The sequence below is a fragment of the Aplidium turbinatum genome, chromosome 9, assembly GCF_918807975.1.
Source record: "Aplidium turbinatum chromosome 9, kaAplTurb1.1, whole genome shotgun sequence".
Classification (NCBI taxonomy): domain Eukaryota; kingdom Metazoa; phylum Chordata; class Ascidiacea; order Aplousobranchia; family Polyclinidae; genus Aplidium; species Aplidium turbinatum.
In genome coordinates, this window is record NC_137480.1 from 23,871,095 (window position 1) to 23,887,577 (window position 16,483).

Sequence of the window (16,483 nt, forward strand, 5' to 3'; positions counted from 1 at the left end):
AGGGCTAACCTTCATTTTTATATCTTATTTAATATAGGAGCAATCGTTGTTCGAAGACAGCCCCCCAACGAAGCTTTTTCCCAATGCATTTCAATGGCGAATCGATCGTCTTTCAGTTCACGCCCTGCGTGTTCACGATAATTAATTGTCTCCCATTTATTCATTTCTTGCTCAATTTCAACAGATTTGCTATCGTTGAAAAGCACAAGCATATATCTAACCAACTAAGTTAATATCAAGTCCCAAAATACTACTAGCTCCACCTAGTGGCCACCTAAACTTGACCAAATTCAAACCATTATCAAAAGTTTATTTGCAATGATAAAAACATTTAACGACAACCAATTAAAAGAACATGTCACTGTTTATTGAAGTGTTAACTTTCATTTTTATATCTTATTTAATATGCGAGCAATCGTTGTTCGAAGACAGCCCCCCAACGAAGCTTTTGCCCAATGCATTTCAATGGCGAATCGATCGTCTTTCAGTTCACGCCCTGCGTGTTCACGATAATTAATTGTCTCCCATTTATTCATTTCTTGCTCAATTTCAACAGATTTGCTATCGTTGAACAGCACAAGCACAGATCTAACCAACTAAGTTAATATCAAGTCCCAAAATACTACTAGCTCCATCTAGTGGCCACCTAAACTTGACCAAATGCAAACCATCACCAAAACTTCATTTTAAATGATAAACAATCTAAATCAAATCCAATTAAAAGAACATGTCACTGTTTATTGAAGGGCTAACCTTCATTTTTATATCTTACTTAATATAGGAGCAATCGTTGTTCGAAGACAGCCCCCCAACGAAGCTTTTTCCCAATGCATTTCAATGGCGAATCGATCGTCTTTCAGTTCACGCCCTGCGTGTTCACGATAATTAATTGTCTCCCATTTATTCATTTCTTGCTCAATTTCAACAGATTTGCTATCGTTGAAAAGCACAAGCATATATCTAACCAACCAAGTTAATATCAAGTCCCAAAAAACTACTAGCTCCATCTAGTGGCCACCTAAACTTGACCAAATGCAAACCACTATCAAAAGTTTATTTGCAATGATAAACAATCTAAATAAAATCCAATTAAAAGAACATATTACTATTTATTGAAGGGCTAACCTTCATTTTTATATCTTATTTAATATGCGAGCAATCGTTGTTCGAAGACAGCCCCCCAACGAAGCTTTTTCCCAATGCATTTCAATGGCGAATCGATCGTCTTTCAGTTCACGCCTTGTGTGATCACGATAATTAATTGTCTCCCATTTATTCATTTCTTGCTCAATTTCAACAGATTTGCTACCGTTGAAAAGCACAAGCATAGATCTAACCAACTAAGTTAATATCAAGTCCCAAAATACTACTAGCTCCATCTAGTGGCCACCTAAACTTGACCAAATGCAAACCATCACCAAAACTTCATTTTAAATGATAAACAATCTAAATCAAATCCAATTAAAAGAACATGTCACTGTTTATTGAAGGGCTAACTTTCATTTTTATATCTTATTTAATATATGAGCAATCGTTGTTCGAATCAGCCCCCCAACGAAGCTTTTTCCTAATGAATTTCAATGGCGAATCGATCGTCTTTCAGTTCACGCCCTGCGTGTTCACGATAATTAATTGTCTCCCATTTATTCATTTCTTGCTCAATTTCAACAGATTTGCTATCGTTGAACAGCACAAGCACAGATCTAACCAACTAAGTTAATATCAAGTCCCAAAATACTACTAGCTCCATCTAGTGGCCACCTAAACTTGACCAAATGCAAACCATCACCAAAACTTCATTTTAAATGATAAACAATCTAAATCAAATCCAATTAAAAGAACATGTCACTGTTTATTGAAGGGCTAACCTTCATTTTTATATCTTACTTAATATAGGAGCAATCGTTGTTCGAAGACAGCCCCCCAACGAAGCTTTTTCCCAATGCATTTCAATGGCGAATCGATCGTCTTTCAGTTCACGCCCTGCGTGTTCACGATAATTAATTGTCTCCCATTTATTCATTTCTTGCTCAATTTCAACAGATTTGCTATCGTTGAAAAGCAGAAGCATATATCTAACCAACCAAGTTAATATCAAGTCCCAAAAAACTACTAGCTCCATCTAGTGGCCACCTAAACTTGACCAAATTCAAACCACTATCAAAAGTTTATTTGCAATGATAAACAATCTAAATAAAATCCAATTAAAAGAACATATTACTGTTTATTGAAGGGCTAACCTTCATTTTTATATCTTATTTAATATGCGAGCAATCGTTGTTCGAAGACAGCCCCCCAACGAAGCTTTTTCCCAATGCATTTCAATGGCGAATCGATCGTCTTTCAGTTCACGCCCTGTGTGATCACGATAATTAACTGTCTCCCATTTATTCATTTCTTGCTCAATTTCAACAGATTTGCTATCGTTGAAAAGCACAAGCATAGATCTAACCAACTAAGTTAATATCAAATCCCAAAATACTACTAGCTCCATCTAGTGGCCACCTAAACTTGACCAAATGCAAACCATCACCAAAACTTCATTTTAAATGATAAACAATCTAAATCAAATCCAATTAAAAGAACATGTCACTGTTTATTGAAGGGCTAACTTTCATTTTTATATCTTATTTAATATATGAGCAATCGTTGTTCGAATCAGCCCCCCAACGAAGCTTTTTCCTAATGAATTTCAATGGCGAATCGATCGTCTTTCAGTTCACGCCCTGTGTGTTCACGATAATTAATTGTCTCCCATTTATTAATTTCTTGCTCAATTTCAACAGATTTGCTATCGTTGAAAAGCAGAAGCATATATCTAACCAACTAAGTTAATACCAAGTCCCAAAATACTTCTAGCTCCATCTAGTGGCCACCTAAACTTGACCAAATTCAAACCATTATCAAAAGTTTATTTGCAATGATAAAAACATTTAACGACAACCAATTGCAAGAACATATTACTGTTTATTGAAGGGCTAACTTTCATTTTTATATCTTATTTAATATGCGAGCAATCGTTGTTCGAAGACAGCCCCCCAACGAAGCTTTTGCCCAATGCATTTCAATGGCGAATCGATCGTCTTTCAGTTCACGCCCTGCGTGATCACGATAATTAATTGTCTCCCATTTATTCATTTCTTGCTCAATTTCAACAGATTTGCTATCGTTGAAAAGCACAAGCATAGATCTAACCAACTAAGTTAATATCAAATCCCAAAATACTACTAGCTCCATCTAGTGGCCACCTAAACTTGACCAAATTCAAACCATCACCAAAACTTCATTTTAAATGATAAACAATCTAAATCAAATCCAATTAAAAGAACATGTCACTGTTTATTGAAGGGCTAACCTTCATTTTTATATCTTATTTAATATAGGAGCAATCGTTGTTCGAAAACAGCTCCCCAACGAAGCTTTTTCCCAATGCATTTCAATGGCGAATCGATCGTCTTTCAGTTCACGCCCTGCGTGTTCACGATAATTAATTGTCTCCCATTTATTCATTTCTTGCTCAATTTCAACAGATTTGCTATCGTTGGAAAGCAGAAGCATATATCTAACCAACTAAGTTAATATCAAGTCCCAAAATACTACTAGCTCCATCTAGTGGCCACCTAAACTTGACCAAATTCAAACCATTATCAAAAGTTTATTTGCAATGATAAACAATCTAAATCAAATCCAATTAAAAGAACATATTACTGTTTATTGAAGGGCTAACCTTCATTTTTATGTCTTATTTAATATGCGAGCAATCGTTGTTCGAAGACAGCCCCCCAACGAAGCTTTTGCCCAATGCATTTCAATGGCGAATCGATCGTCTTTCAGTTCACGCCCTGCGTGTTCACGATAATTAATTGTCTCCCATTTATTCATTTCTTGCTCAATTGCAACAGATTTGCTATCGTTGAAAAGCACAGGCATAGATCTAACCAACTAAGTTAATATCAAGTCCCAAAATACTACTAGCTCCATCTAGTGGCCACCTAAACTTGACCAAATTCAAACCATCACCAAAACTTCATTTTAAATGATAAACAATCTAAATCAAATCCAATTAAAAGAACATGTCACTGTTTATTGAAGGGCTAACCTTCATTTTTATATCTTATTTAATATAGGAGCAATCGTTGTTCGAAGACAGCCCCCCAACGAAGCTTTTTCCCAATGCATTTCAATGGCGAATCGATCGTCTTTCAGTTCACGCCCTGCGTGTTCACGATAATTAATTGTCTCCCATTTATTCATTTCTTGCTCAATTTCAACAGATTTGCTATCGTTGAAAAGCACAAGCATAGATCTAACCAACTAAGTTAATACCAAATCCCAAAATACTACTAGCTCTATCTAGTGGCCACCTAAACTTGAACTGTTGCCAATGCAGCATTTTTCGTCGTAATATGCTTGAGCTTGGATTACAAAGCAAAGAAAGCATTAATTAAAATTGCTTAACCATGTACTTCTATACTAGCCTACTAAAATGACTCTCACATACCGTGCCTTTAAAAAAAAATTTTGTTTGCCTGTGTTATCTTTGATAGCTCAATGATGAAATCTAATCTTCAAACTTTTCTGTTGAGCCCACTGTTGATGAGCAGTGGATGTGGTTGCGTCTTGCGTGTGATTGGTGAAGTAATCTATAAATCAATCTAATTGTTCTCCAAGGTTAAAACAATGATATCATTACATATTATGCAGTGCATGCACGTAAGCCTACTGTATAATGCTGCAGATTATTTCTCCCAGGTTGGTATTATAACTGTGCGTGTAGGCTATATTGCCTTTTTATTTGTGTGTAGCCTACATCGCCATATTTTGTACAGCGCTACAATTTAACAATTGTGTAATTTGTTTGACCAAATCGGGCCTAAAAACGCAATTTTTTCGGTGTCTGGCACAAAAGGCAATCATGAAAACACAATGCATAAGCGATTTGAAGTATCAGGAATGCAGCAATGCTATGGGAGGTCTGGGAGGCGAAGCCCCCCAGAAGTTTGAATAACTTTGACTACTATACGCCTTTGGGCCCACCTACTTTTAAAATGGTTCCTCCATCCCTGTACGCCTAGTCAACTACGTTCGAGCAGGTGAGCAATATCACTTGAGCTTGGGATTTGAAGGAATATTTGACAACACTTTTATTTAACCCACCCTCCTTCGGGCACGTTCTTTTGCTTCTCAATGCCTGTAGATATCCCTAGTAAAATTGTGCTATTAGAGAATGCTTCATCGTAATGGTACCGTGGCGGGACAGGGCTACACTGGAGGCAGAAATTCTACGCCACATCGCACCAGGAACAGAGATTCATTCCGATGAATGGGGTCAGTGCCGGTCTTAGGGTATTTCGGGCCCTGTGCGGAATATGCTTTGCGGGCCCCAATGCCAATGATCCAATTCAGTAGCGTAGCTAGGTACTTTGAAAGGGGAGGGGCGGCGTGATCGTCGATGGTGACAATCAGCGGTGGGAGGTCTGGGGGGTCTCCCCCAGAAAATTTTGAAAAATTACTTTGAATTTGGGGCATTCTTAGAGCATGTTCAACAAAAATTTAGATATGAATATTACTGTAATATAGTGCTGTCCGGTGGCATAGCAAAAGGATAAGATCATGCTTTCTTTGGCATTTTTCGGAAATAAAGCTATGTCTCTATGTTGAGTCTGGATGCAATCTATTTCGTCTCCTGAAAAATTCGTACTCCGATTTCGTACCCTGAAATCGTGTAACAAATGTTTTTGTTTTTTTCGTCCCCTGAAAAGATCGAGAAATTTTGAAATGTTTGCGGCAACTCCGATCAGCGAATTCGGCTATGTCGTGTTTTTTTTCTCGATCTTTTCAGGTTACGAAATGTTCAGGGGACGAAATAGGTTGAATTCGTTGAGTCTCTATGTTTTCTTGTTGTTAATTCCTTTTTGAATTTTTCCATTGAAAATGACAAAATTACTGCATTTTTTGAGTAAATTGCGGGCCCCCTAATTTGCGGGCCCTGTGCGATCGCACGGTTTGCACACCCCAAAGACCGGCACTGATGGGGTGCATACTCTAACTTGTCTAGTGAGCGTTTCTTGAAGTTCTATTTTAAAATGACATACACTAACATGTAAACACTTAACGTGGATTATGTTAAACATTAAATGGATTGGATAAAGTACATAAAATGCATGTAGATTAAACATTTGTGTAGACTAGGTGTACTGAGAGTAAAAATATGTAGGGGAGATGTGGCACCTATGGGACGAATATGACATTATTTCTAATAAAACGTTATTTTAAAACAAATCATGAACTAAAGCAATTTTATTGCAAAGTTTAGTCATTGTTTCATAACATGAAATCAAAACAGTGATGACTGTAGGCTAACATTCTTTATCGTTTTTTTTTCATCATTAAAAAGTGTCAGACAACTGTCCCATAGCCATAAGGGAGTCCTACCCATTACTGTAGCCGCCATATCGTCCATTTGCCAAAAAACAGCCCTTTTCAGGGCTACCTAATGATAAAAAAGAGTTGCTGCCCACATACTTTGTGATGTTTATTCTATTACAAACAAACTAGGCTAACAAAAGTGCAATGTCGCATGAAACAAAATTATTTTTTTAACTTAATAAAAGTTACGTTTGTAACATGATTTTTGTGTGTCAACGTTTAAGGTTTGGACCTATGAATCATTTTGTTTACACACACGGATGCCTTTGGAAAAATGACTTCATGTGGTTATGAAAGAACACGAGAATGCAAGCCCAAGTCATTTCATTACGGTTTCGTTACTTACCTTTGATCCATATTTAAGCCTAGGTTTATTCGGCTTAGCCTATGTGTTGTGAAAAAATTATTTGGCTAAGCATTGAACAAAACATAAGTATCCACACCCACTGTATCGCTGGTTGTTGTTTCTTTTTATTATTTGCAGAAGTTTCTCCATCCAAATAGGAACAATTTTCTGGTTCCTGCACTTGGAGCTGACATCACTTGCTTCCTCAACCGAACTTTTCCAGTTGATGTCGACTGCGCGCCGAGTGACAAGAATTCTTCCACGACCTCACAAAGGATCAAAGTTCTACACCGCTCTAGAGCACACATCGCTTTCCTATTGATCAGTGTTTGTTAGGCTACATTACTTGATTCGGACAAGCCATTACACCACCAATTAGGCTATTTGTGTGCCTGATCCTAATCCTTTCTATGACTTTAGCATTTTTTCAATATCAATGGGAGGCAATTAATTATCGTGAACACGCAATGCGAGTCCAGAAAGACGATCGATTCGCCATTGAAATGCATTGGGCAAAAGCTTCGTTGGGGGGGGCTGTCTTCGAACAACGATTGCTCTTATATTAAATAAGCTATAAAAATGAAAGTTATCACTTCAATAAACAGTAACATGTTCTTTTAAGTGGATTTGATTTAAATTGTTTATCATTTAAAATGAAGTTTTGGTAATGGTTTGCATTTGGTCAAGTTTAGGTGGCCACTAGATGGAGCTAGTAGTTTTTTGGGACTTGGTATTAACTTAGTTGGTTAGACCTATGCTTCTGCTTTTCAACGATAGCAAATCTGTTGAAATTGAGCAAGAAATGAATAAATGGGAGACAATTAATTATCGTGATCACACAGGGCGTGAACTGAAAGACGATCGATTTGCCATTGAAATGCATTGGGAAAAAGCTTCGTTGGGGAGCTGTCTTCGAACAACGATTGCTCGCATATTAAATAAGATATAAAAATGAAGGTTAGCCCTTCAATAAACAGTGACATGTTCTTTTAATTGGATTTGATTTAGATTGTTTATCATTTAAAATGAAGTTTTGGTGATGGTTTGAATTTGGTCAAGTTTAGGTGGCCACTAGATGGAGCTAGTAGTATTTTGGGATTTGATATTAACTTAGTTGGTTAGATCTGTGCTTGTGCTTTTCAACGATAGCAAATCTGTTGAAATTGAGCAAGAAATGAATAAATGGGAGACAATTAATTATCGTGAACACGCAGGGCGTGAACTGAAAGACGATCGATTCGCCATTGAAATGCATTGGGCAAAAGCTTCGTTGGGGGGGGCTGTCTTCGAACAACGATTGCTCGCATATTAAATAAGATATAAAAATGAAAGTTAACACTTCAATAAACAGTAATATGTTCTTTTAATTGGTTGTCGTTAAATGTTTTTATCATTGCAAATAAACTTTTGATAATGGTTTGAATTTGGTCAAGTTTAGGTGGCCACTAGATGGAGCTAGTAGTATTTTGGGACTTGATATTAACTTAGTTGGTTAGATATATGCTTGTGCTTTTCAACGATAGCAAATCTGTTGAAATTGAGCAAGAAATTAATAAATGGGAGACAATTAATTATCGTGAACACGCAGGGCGTGAACTGAAAGACGATCGATTCGCCATTGAAATGCATTGGGAAAAAGCTTCGTTGGGGGGCTGTCTTCGAACAACGATTGCTCCTATATTAAATAAGATATAAAAATGAAGGTTAGCCCTTCAATAAACAGTGACATGTTCTTTTAATTGGATTTGATTTAGATTGTTTATCATTTAAAATGAAGTTTTGGTGATGGTTTGCATTTGGTCAAGTTTAGGTGGCCACTAGATGGAGCTAGTAGTATTTTGGGACTTGATATTAACTTAGTTGGTTAGATCTATGCTTGTGCTTTTCAACGGTAGCAAATCTGTTGAAATTGAGCAAGAAATGAATAAATGGGAGACAATTAATTATCGTGATCACGCAGGGCGTGAACTGAAAGACGATCGATTCGCCATTGAAATGCATTGGGAAAAAGCTTCGTTGAGGGGCTGTCTTCGAACAACGATTGCTCGCATATTAAATAAGATATAAAAATGAAGGTTAGCCCTTCAATAAACAGTAATATGTTCTTTTAATTGGATTTGATTTAGATTGTTTGTCATTGCAAATAAACTTTTGATAATGGTTTGAATTTGGTCAAGTTTAGGTGGCCACTAGATGGAGCTAGAAGTATTTTGGGACTTGATATTAACTTAGTTGGTTAGATCTGTGCTTGTGCTGTTCAACGATAGCAAATCTGTTGAAATTGAGCAAGAAATGAATAAATGGGAGACAATTAATTATCGTGATCACGCAGGGCGTGAACTGAAAGACGATCGATTCGCCATTGAAATGCATTGGGAAAAAGCTTCGTTGGGGGGCTGTCTTCGAACAACGATTGCTCGCATATTAAATAAGATATAAAAATGAAGGTTAGCCCTTCAATAAACAGTAATATGTTCTTTTAATTGGATTTTATTTAGATTGTTTATCATTGCAAATAAACTTTTGATAGTGGTTTGAATTTGGTCAAGTTTAGGTGGCCACTAGATAGAGCTAGTTGTTTTTTGGGACTTGATATTAACTTGGTTGGTTAGATATATGCTTGTGCTTTTCAACGATAGCAAATCTGTTGAAATTGAGCAAGAAATGAATAAATGGGAGACAATTAATTATCGTGAACACGCAGGGCGTGAACTGAAAGACGATCGATTCGCCATTGAAATGCATTGGGAAAAAGCTTCGTTGGGGGGCTGTCTTCGAACAACGATTGCTCCTATATTAAATAAGATATAAAAATGAAGGTTAGCCCTTCAATAAACAGTGACATGTTCTTTTAATTGGATTTGATTTAGATTGTTTATCATTTAGAATGAAGTTTTGGTGATGGTTTGCATTTGGTCAAGTTTAGGTGGCCACTAGATGGAGCTAGAAGTATTTTGGGACTTGATATTAACTTAGTTGGTTAGATCTGTGCTTGTGCTGTTCAACGATAGCAAATCTGTTGAAATTGAGCAAGAAATGAATAAATGGGAGACAATTAATTATCGTGAACACGCAGGGCGTGAACTGAAAGACGATCGATTCGCCATTGAAATGCATTGGGCAAAAGCTTCGTTGGGGGGCTGTCTTCGAACAACGATTGCTCGCATATTAAATAAGATATAAAAATGAAAGTTAACACTTCAATAAACAGTAATATGTTCTTTTAATTGGTTGTCGTTAAATGTTTTTATCATTGCAAATAAACTTTTGATAATGGTTTGAATTTGGTCAAGTTTAGGTGGCCACTAGATGGAGCTAGTAGTATTTTGGGACTTGATATTAACTTAGTTGGTTAGATATATGCTTGTGCTTTTCAACGATAGCAAATCTGTTGAAATTGAGCAAGAAATGAATAAATGGGAGACAATTAATTATCGTGAACACGCAGGTCGTGAACTGAAAGACGATCGATTCGCCATTGAAATGCATTGGGCAAAAGCTTCGTTGGGGGGCTGTCTTCGAACAACGATTGCTCCTATATTAAATAAGATATAAAAATGAAGGTTAGCCCTTCAATAAACAGTGACATGTTCTTTTAATTGGATTTGATTTAGATTGTTTATCATTTAAAATGAAGTTTTGGTGATGGTTTGCATTTGGTCAAGTTTAGGTGGCCACTAGATGGAGCTGGAAGTATTTTGGGACTTGGTATTAACTTAGTTGGTTAGACCTATGCTTCTGCTTTTCAACGATAGCAAATCTGTTGAAATTGAGCAAGAAATGAATAAATGGGAGACAATTAATTATCGTGATCACATAGGGCGTGAACTGAAAGACGATCGATTCGTCATTGAAATGCATTGGGCAAAAGCTTCGTTGGGGGGCTGTCTTCGAACAACGATTGCTCGCATATTAAATAAGATATAAAAATGAAAGTTAGTACTTCAATACACAGTAACATGTTCTTTTAATTGGATTTGATTTAGATTGTTTATCATTTAAAATGAAGTTTTGGTGAAGTTTTGGTTGAAGTTTTGATGGTCAAGTTTAAGTGACCACTAGATGGAGCTAGTAGTATTTTGGGACTTGGTATTAACTTAGTTGGTTAGATCTATGCTTGTGCTTTCCTACGATAGCAAATTTGTTGAAATTGAACAACAAATCAATAAATGGGAGACAATTTCTTTCCGGTGTGTTTCAGTGCATTTCCACCCCGCTCTTCCTCTTTCATAATAGTCTATTCCAATATGTGTGACGTCATCATTTTTTCCGGTTGACCAACAGGGCGTCTTGTGCAAGAGCACCAAACATCGTTGCTTCGACATATCATTGCTACTGAAAAAAATCGAGATTAAAATAACTTTAATTGAGATTACAATAACTTTAAAGTTGTATTGGCACCTTTTTTAACTTAAATAATGTCAAAAATAACCTCGTCTATTAAGGAAATTTTGTAGGATTTCCGATTGAGAAAAAGGGGATTTTTCAGGACAAAAAAGGAAACTGAAGAGGATTTATCAATTGTCAGAAGTGGAAGCACTGGTTGCAAACCTTGCGGTTTTCCCGCAAGTTTGGGATTGTTTTTTTTTCGAGTTTTGGTACCTTTTTTTGAGTTTGCGGGTGTCTCAGGCCTCGAAACAACTTTTTTTTTCCGGCGGCCAAACGTGTCCGACTGAAGCAAGCTGTTCGGCGGCCAATCACAAGCACATGGCGGCCATCGGAACTTCGACACGCATCAACATACAGTCTTCGAAATTAGCACATTTTTACTTCGGCAGAAGCGAAAAATATACTAGAGTAGTCTATCACGACCGCACTGTTTGATTTGTTGTGATGTAATAATGCCAAAAGTAGCGATAAAGCGAGCAACAAGATACGCACGTCGCACGCTGTTATAGTAATTCACGTTAAATAACTCACGGGGGGAAAGTAAGTTAATTTTGGGTTGATATAACGTTCGAGTCAGCACAAATCGATTTAATTTTTTCGGCGGGTTATATTGCGTAACAACAATGCCCAATAAGAAAGTTACGTTTGTTTTGCATTAATTCGACATCTAGCAACGTTGAATTATCATAAAATAATGTCAATTGCTCAATCAGGTACCGGTAACAAATTAATAGCTCCCTGCGAGAAGTTTGCATCGATTTACGTATACACTAACATAATTTCGGCACAATTGGGATACTGCGAACAACACAAAGTCTGTTTGATAAAGAACTAGCTGTCAGAATCGGAATCATCAGATGCTGTATCGGAGCACGAGGTTGTCGCGTCATCACGCCTTTGCCGTTCGCAATGAAGCGTCCACGTTTTGCGGCTTTCGTGCTTTGATACCAATCCACACGCCTCTTTCTTTTTCATAGAGATCCATCAGGGTGTTGACTAAGGAACAAATCTATGGCTGTGCCATAACGACTGGGAGGAATGTCTAACCCTAACCTTACAAGCGCTCGTGTAGCCTCGGCATTTTTATTGCCGACGCTAATGCGCCATTTGCCGACGCTAATTTCGAAGACTGAATATATCGCATCAATAAAATGTATTGTGATGTCACTTGCATCCTGCGGAGGTCAGACATCAGCTGCTTGGTCACTCAATAATGTTAACAATTCAAGCATAGACAGGGTGTATTGTGATTTATCGGATACTTTGACTGCTTTCTAATCCTTTGTGATTACAAGTGGCAAAGTACTTTATTCACAGGGCCGCTTGCGTAAATTTTCTCGGAACTTCATGGCGGACAAATGCGGCCGACGGAAGGGCGAGACCCGGCGGACAAAATGTCGGTTTTTGTAGGTTAATCGCGGCCATGGCCGCGATGGCCGCCTTCAGTTTCGAGGCCTGTGTCTTGTTTTTGGGCTTTTTTTGGCCAGTCAATTTTTAGTAATTGCTATTTGTTGCTTTTTTTAAGTATCGATAGCGGAAAGTCATTGCTTTTTTGGGCACTATCGAATAGTGAAATAGTCATTGCTTTTTGACTAACGACTTCCAACCCTGGGTAGCCTGTTGAAGTACGGCAGGTGACTGGATTGGCTGTGACGGTTGAAGGTTTCCGCTGAAGAAGTGCTTTGCAGCAGATTAATAGAATGAACTGCTGGTGAAGTTAGATTCAGCTGAATGAAAGAAAGCCGGCTGAAAGAACTGAACCTAATTTTCTTTGTTCAATCCATCAGTTTATTTGTTTGTCACATCACACATTTGTTCTGATTATTAATCTATGATTTTAAATAAACTGTACGGTATGCCTACATGTTTAAAACTTGGGCCATGGCAGTTGCAAACTTTAAAACTGACTGTTTTGAACCGATAACACTGATACTTGAGTATCTGTAGGCTACACCACTAATTTGTAGACCCACTGTGCCAGTATCTAAATAAATGGTGTGGCCAATTAGCTTAAAACAGAAGTAATGTTAACGTAGTTGCAGTAATAGCCTTTTTCAGAAAACATTGGCTAGGCCTGCTATATATATTAACTGATTAATAGTGTAATTATATTAAACTGCTTATTTCTGTGCACCAATGGGTGACTCTATGGCCATTGCAGTGTTACTTCTTCTAATTGATTTGCTGTACGTATGGTATATGGCAAAAGTAAAAGCAACCAAATGCTATCATAAAAATAGTAAGCATTTGAAACATGGGAAGTTGAATTCACTTTCAGGGGCGCCAGAACGGTTTTTGAATGGGGGGGGGGCAGAATTATGAAAAAAGGGCGCTTTTGTTGCTGAATAGCTAATTTTTTTTAAAGTTTTAAGATAAGGATATAGCAATAATGCTCATCCATCAGCTCATTATCGAGTAATGATACAAGTGTCCGGTATGCAAAGAACAATGGCACGGGAGGGCATCATGCTATGTTATTATGATGCAGGCTAATTACCTACTGTGATACAGAATTTTGTGTCGTGAATATTAGTTTGAGGCATAAATGAAAGATTATAATTAGGCTAAAAGCTGAAATTTTTATATATATAATAATGCATTGCAAAATGTGCAGCAGCTTACATGACCTTAAAAGGGCATCATTTGCCCCCTTGCCTCCCCGCTTCCGGCGCCCTTGTTCACTTGGTCATGCAGCCCATCTGAATCTAGCCTGGTAAATAACAAATATAAAAAGATTTCAGCTACTGTAAAGTTTGTAACTTTCTTGTCAATCCCTATCGATCTAACTTGGCTCGACACGATAAAAGCAAATTGCACAAAAAAAAAAGAAGTTGTCTGAAAGGAAAAAAAAAACTTGATGGAAAGAATTATGATCATAATTTTATTCTGCGCTAATAAAGTTGATAAAAGTTTTGCTATTTTTAAAGGTGAAAAAAAATTGGTACTCTGTTCATCAATTTGGTACCCATTCATTAAGTGTGGTTGGCAACACTGACCGTCCTTATTTCTAAGATTTGTCCTTATTTTAAAGAGCAATATCTTAGAAAAATTAATTGTCCTTATTTCTAAGAAATGTCTTTGTTTTTGACTTGTCCTTATTTTGTCTTAGTTTTAACAATTACAAATCTTCTATCTTTTTTTGGGAATATATCAATGAGTACTGATAAAACCCTCACTGATATTACATGTGTTTACTTTTGTGTGTGTATCACTGTTGGTACCAACTGTTGGTACCAACGTGTTGATACCAACTGTTAGCTTCAATACATATTGTCTTTATCAATTTGTTTACTGTATGATAATAATTGAAAGATGAATAAACACTCTGCAACATCTCATATGTTGTTATTAGGCTATTATTATAATTCATGATGGGCCAGCAAAAATGTGGTCAAATCAACCTTTTGACATATAGTTTACCTAACTTATGTTTGTATTTTGGTAGATATGCTTAAGTTTAAGCAATATGTTGTTTCACTCAGTTCAATTTCTTTTTATTATTTGTGCTCTCTTGAGATTATCGTTGTCCAGTTCTGACCTCAACAGTTATTTCTCCGAAGAAAACCTTTCATTGAAACATTTGCAATCATGTCTGTCGGCTGAGTACACTTCCAATTCTGGAAAAAAAGTAAGCTTTATCAATGATATTATTGAATTAAAGCAGTGCTCTTCAACCGGGTATACTGTATACCCAAGTGCATAGGCGCCGACTTTTATTTTTGCACGGGGTGGCGGATAGCACAATATGGCAACCTAAAAACTTTCAAACTGCATGTTTTTGTTTGATTTTTACTAAGCGTGTTTCGTAGATGCAATTGTCTTTTCACACCTGATTTGTAGCTCGATAATTTACAAAGCAACTTTAAAACAAAGCACAGGAGGTATGTCGTGAATTTTATTGGTGCGTTGCTGCTCTGACAATTAACATTTGGCAAAAGTATTTTTGCGAACAGCAGCTCTGTCAATCTAACTGTTAATCAACTGGTCAAGTTGTCATGGTAGATCGCAAGTAGGTTTTTATGCGCCTGAGTGCACTAAACGATCGCTCCGCCTTGCAGGTGGTGGAAGGCAACGATAAGTATATTTTCACAATGCAGACCACGTTTGGAAGCATTAATGAAATTGTTTCATTGCTTGCAAATATATCAAGCAGTTGCAAATCGGACAGAATGCTCTACCTTTGCATCTATCGTAATGTAGCCACGGGAATTCGCTCCCCACGATTTTTGATAGCTTCTCCCTTCAACAGCGATTATCCTGCTCGTGCTAACGCCTTTTGGCAGTGGCACACTTTCGTTTCGTTGAGGCGTTTGATCACTTTCATGCTGGCTGAAATCCTGACTAGACGCAACAAAAAATGACTCAATGGAGGGCTGCAATTTTGAACGCTTTTTCGGTGGCATCTTTAAGCAGAATAAAACTGGAATGTCGGCGAAAACTTTTACTGGACGACTTTTCGTAATTTTTTCTATGATGTAACCAGGCCTGGAAAAAATAGGGAATCCGGGAATGACATTCCCAGGAAATTTGTCGGTTTGCGGGAAATTTTTACCGTAAAAATCACATTACTAACGTCTTTCATTCACCGTCATCGTAATTTGCTAACATATTGCAGCTCCGACACTGATTCGTATCGCTGCTTAATGCGTATGTACGACCTCCAACTTGTACGTCAGAGCTGAACATGTTCTTAGCAAAATTACACAAATATGTTGCAGTAGTCCGTCCGAAAGCGTCGTCAAAAGCATGGGAAGTGTCATTGAAAAAAGTCGAAATGTTTGCGGAGGTACAAAAACATCCATAAATAAAAAACAAAATAAAGACATTAGCGACGAGCTACTCAATGGAATGGGCCACACATAAGCAAGTGTAATAGCATCGCGAAACAGGCTCTTAATCTACATTTCAAAGGAAAACTATGGCATTTTGGTACTAATGACGTTCGTCGTTCGTTCGAAAGTGTACAAAGTGTCTGCTGTGGTGTGGTAGATAGACCAAACAACAAGAAATCGTCACCATCTTTTATGCCCCGGTAATGTATTTGTAGTAATTTCGCACGGACAAAACTTGCTTGCGGTTTCTTTTATTTACAAAAACAGCTGTTTTAGCATGATTTTCGTAATTGGTTATGCTATTCATGCACATACTATCAACCCGTTCGAGCATGAAGCGTTGTCATTGTCAACTTGTGAAGTACGTAACAAGCGGCTCGTGATGTATTGTTTCATGACATTCACACGGTGGTCGGTGAGACAGTGGATCTAATCTGTGAGCATGCGACGTCTAATTTAGCCTATTGTTCCAATTTTATTCCGATCA

General features: G+C 37.3%; 1 protein-coding gene across 1 annotated transcript in view; it reads left to right on the forward strand.

The window, feature by feature from the left end:
- The first annotated feature begins 14,616 nt into the window (after positions 1-14,616).
- The window catches only part of LOC145777154 (uncharacterized), a 28,399-nt gene continuing 26,532 nt past the window's right edge, over positions 14,617-16,483 (forward strand). The window contains exon 1 of the mRNA XM_082588458.1: positions 14,617-14,792. Coding sequence (XP_082444584.1) covers positions 14,631-14,792 — 162 coding nt within the window. The 5' untranslated portion in view covers positions 14,617-14,630. The remainder of the gene's footprint in view (positions 14,793-16,483) is intronic.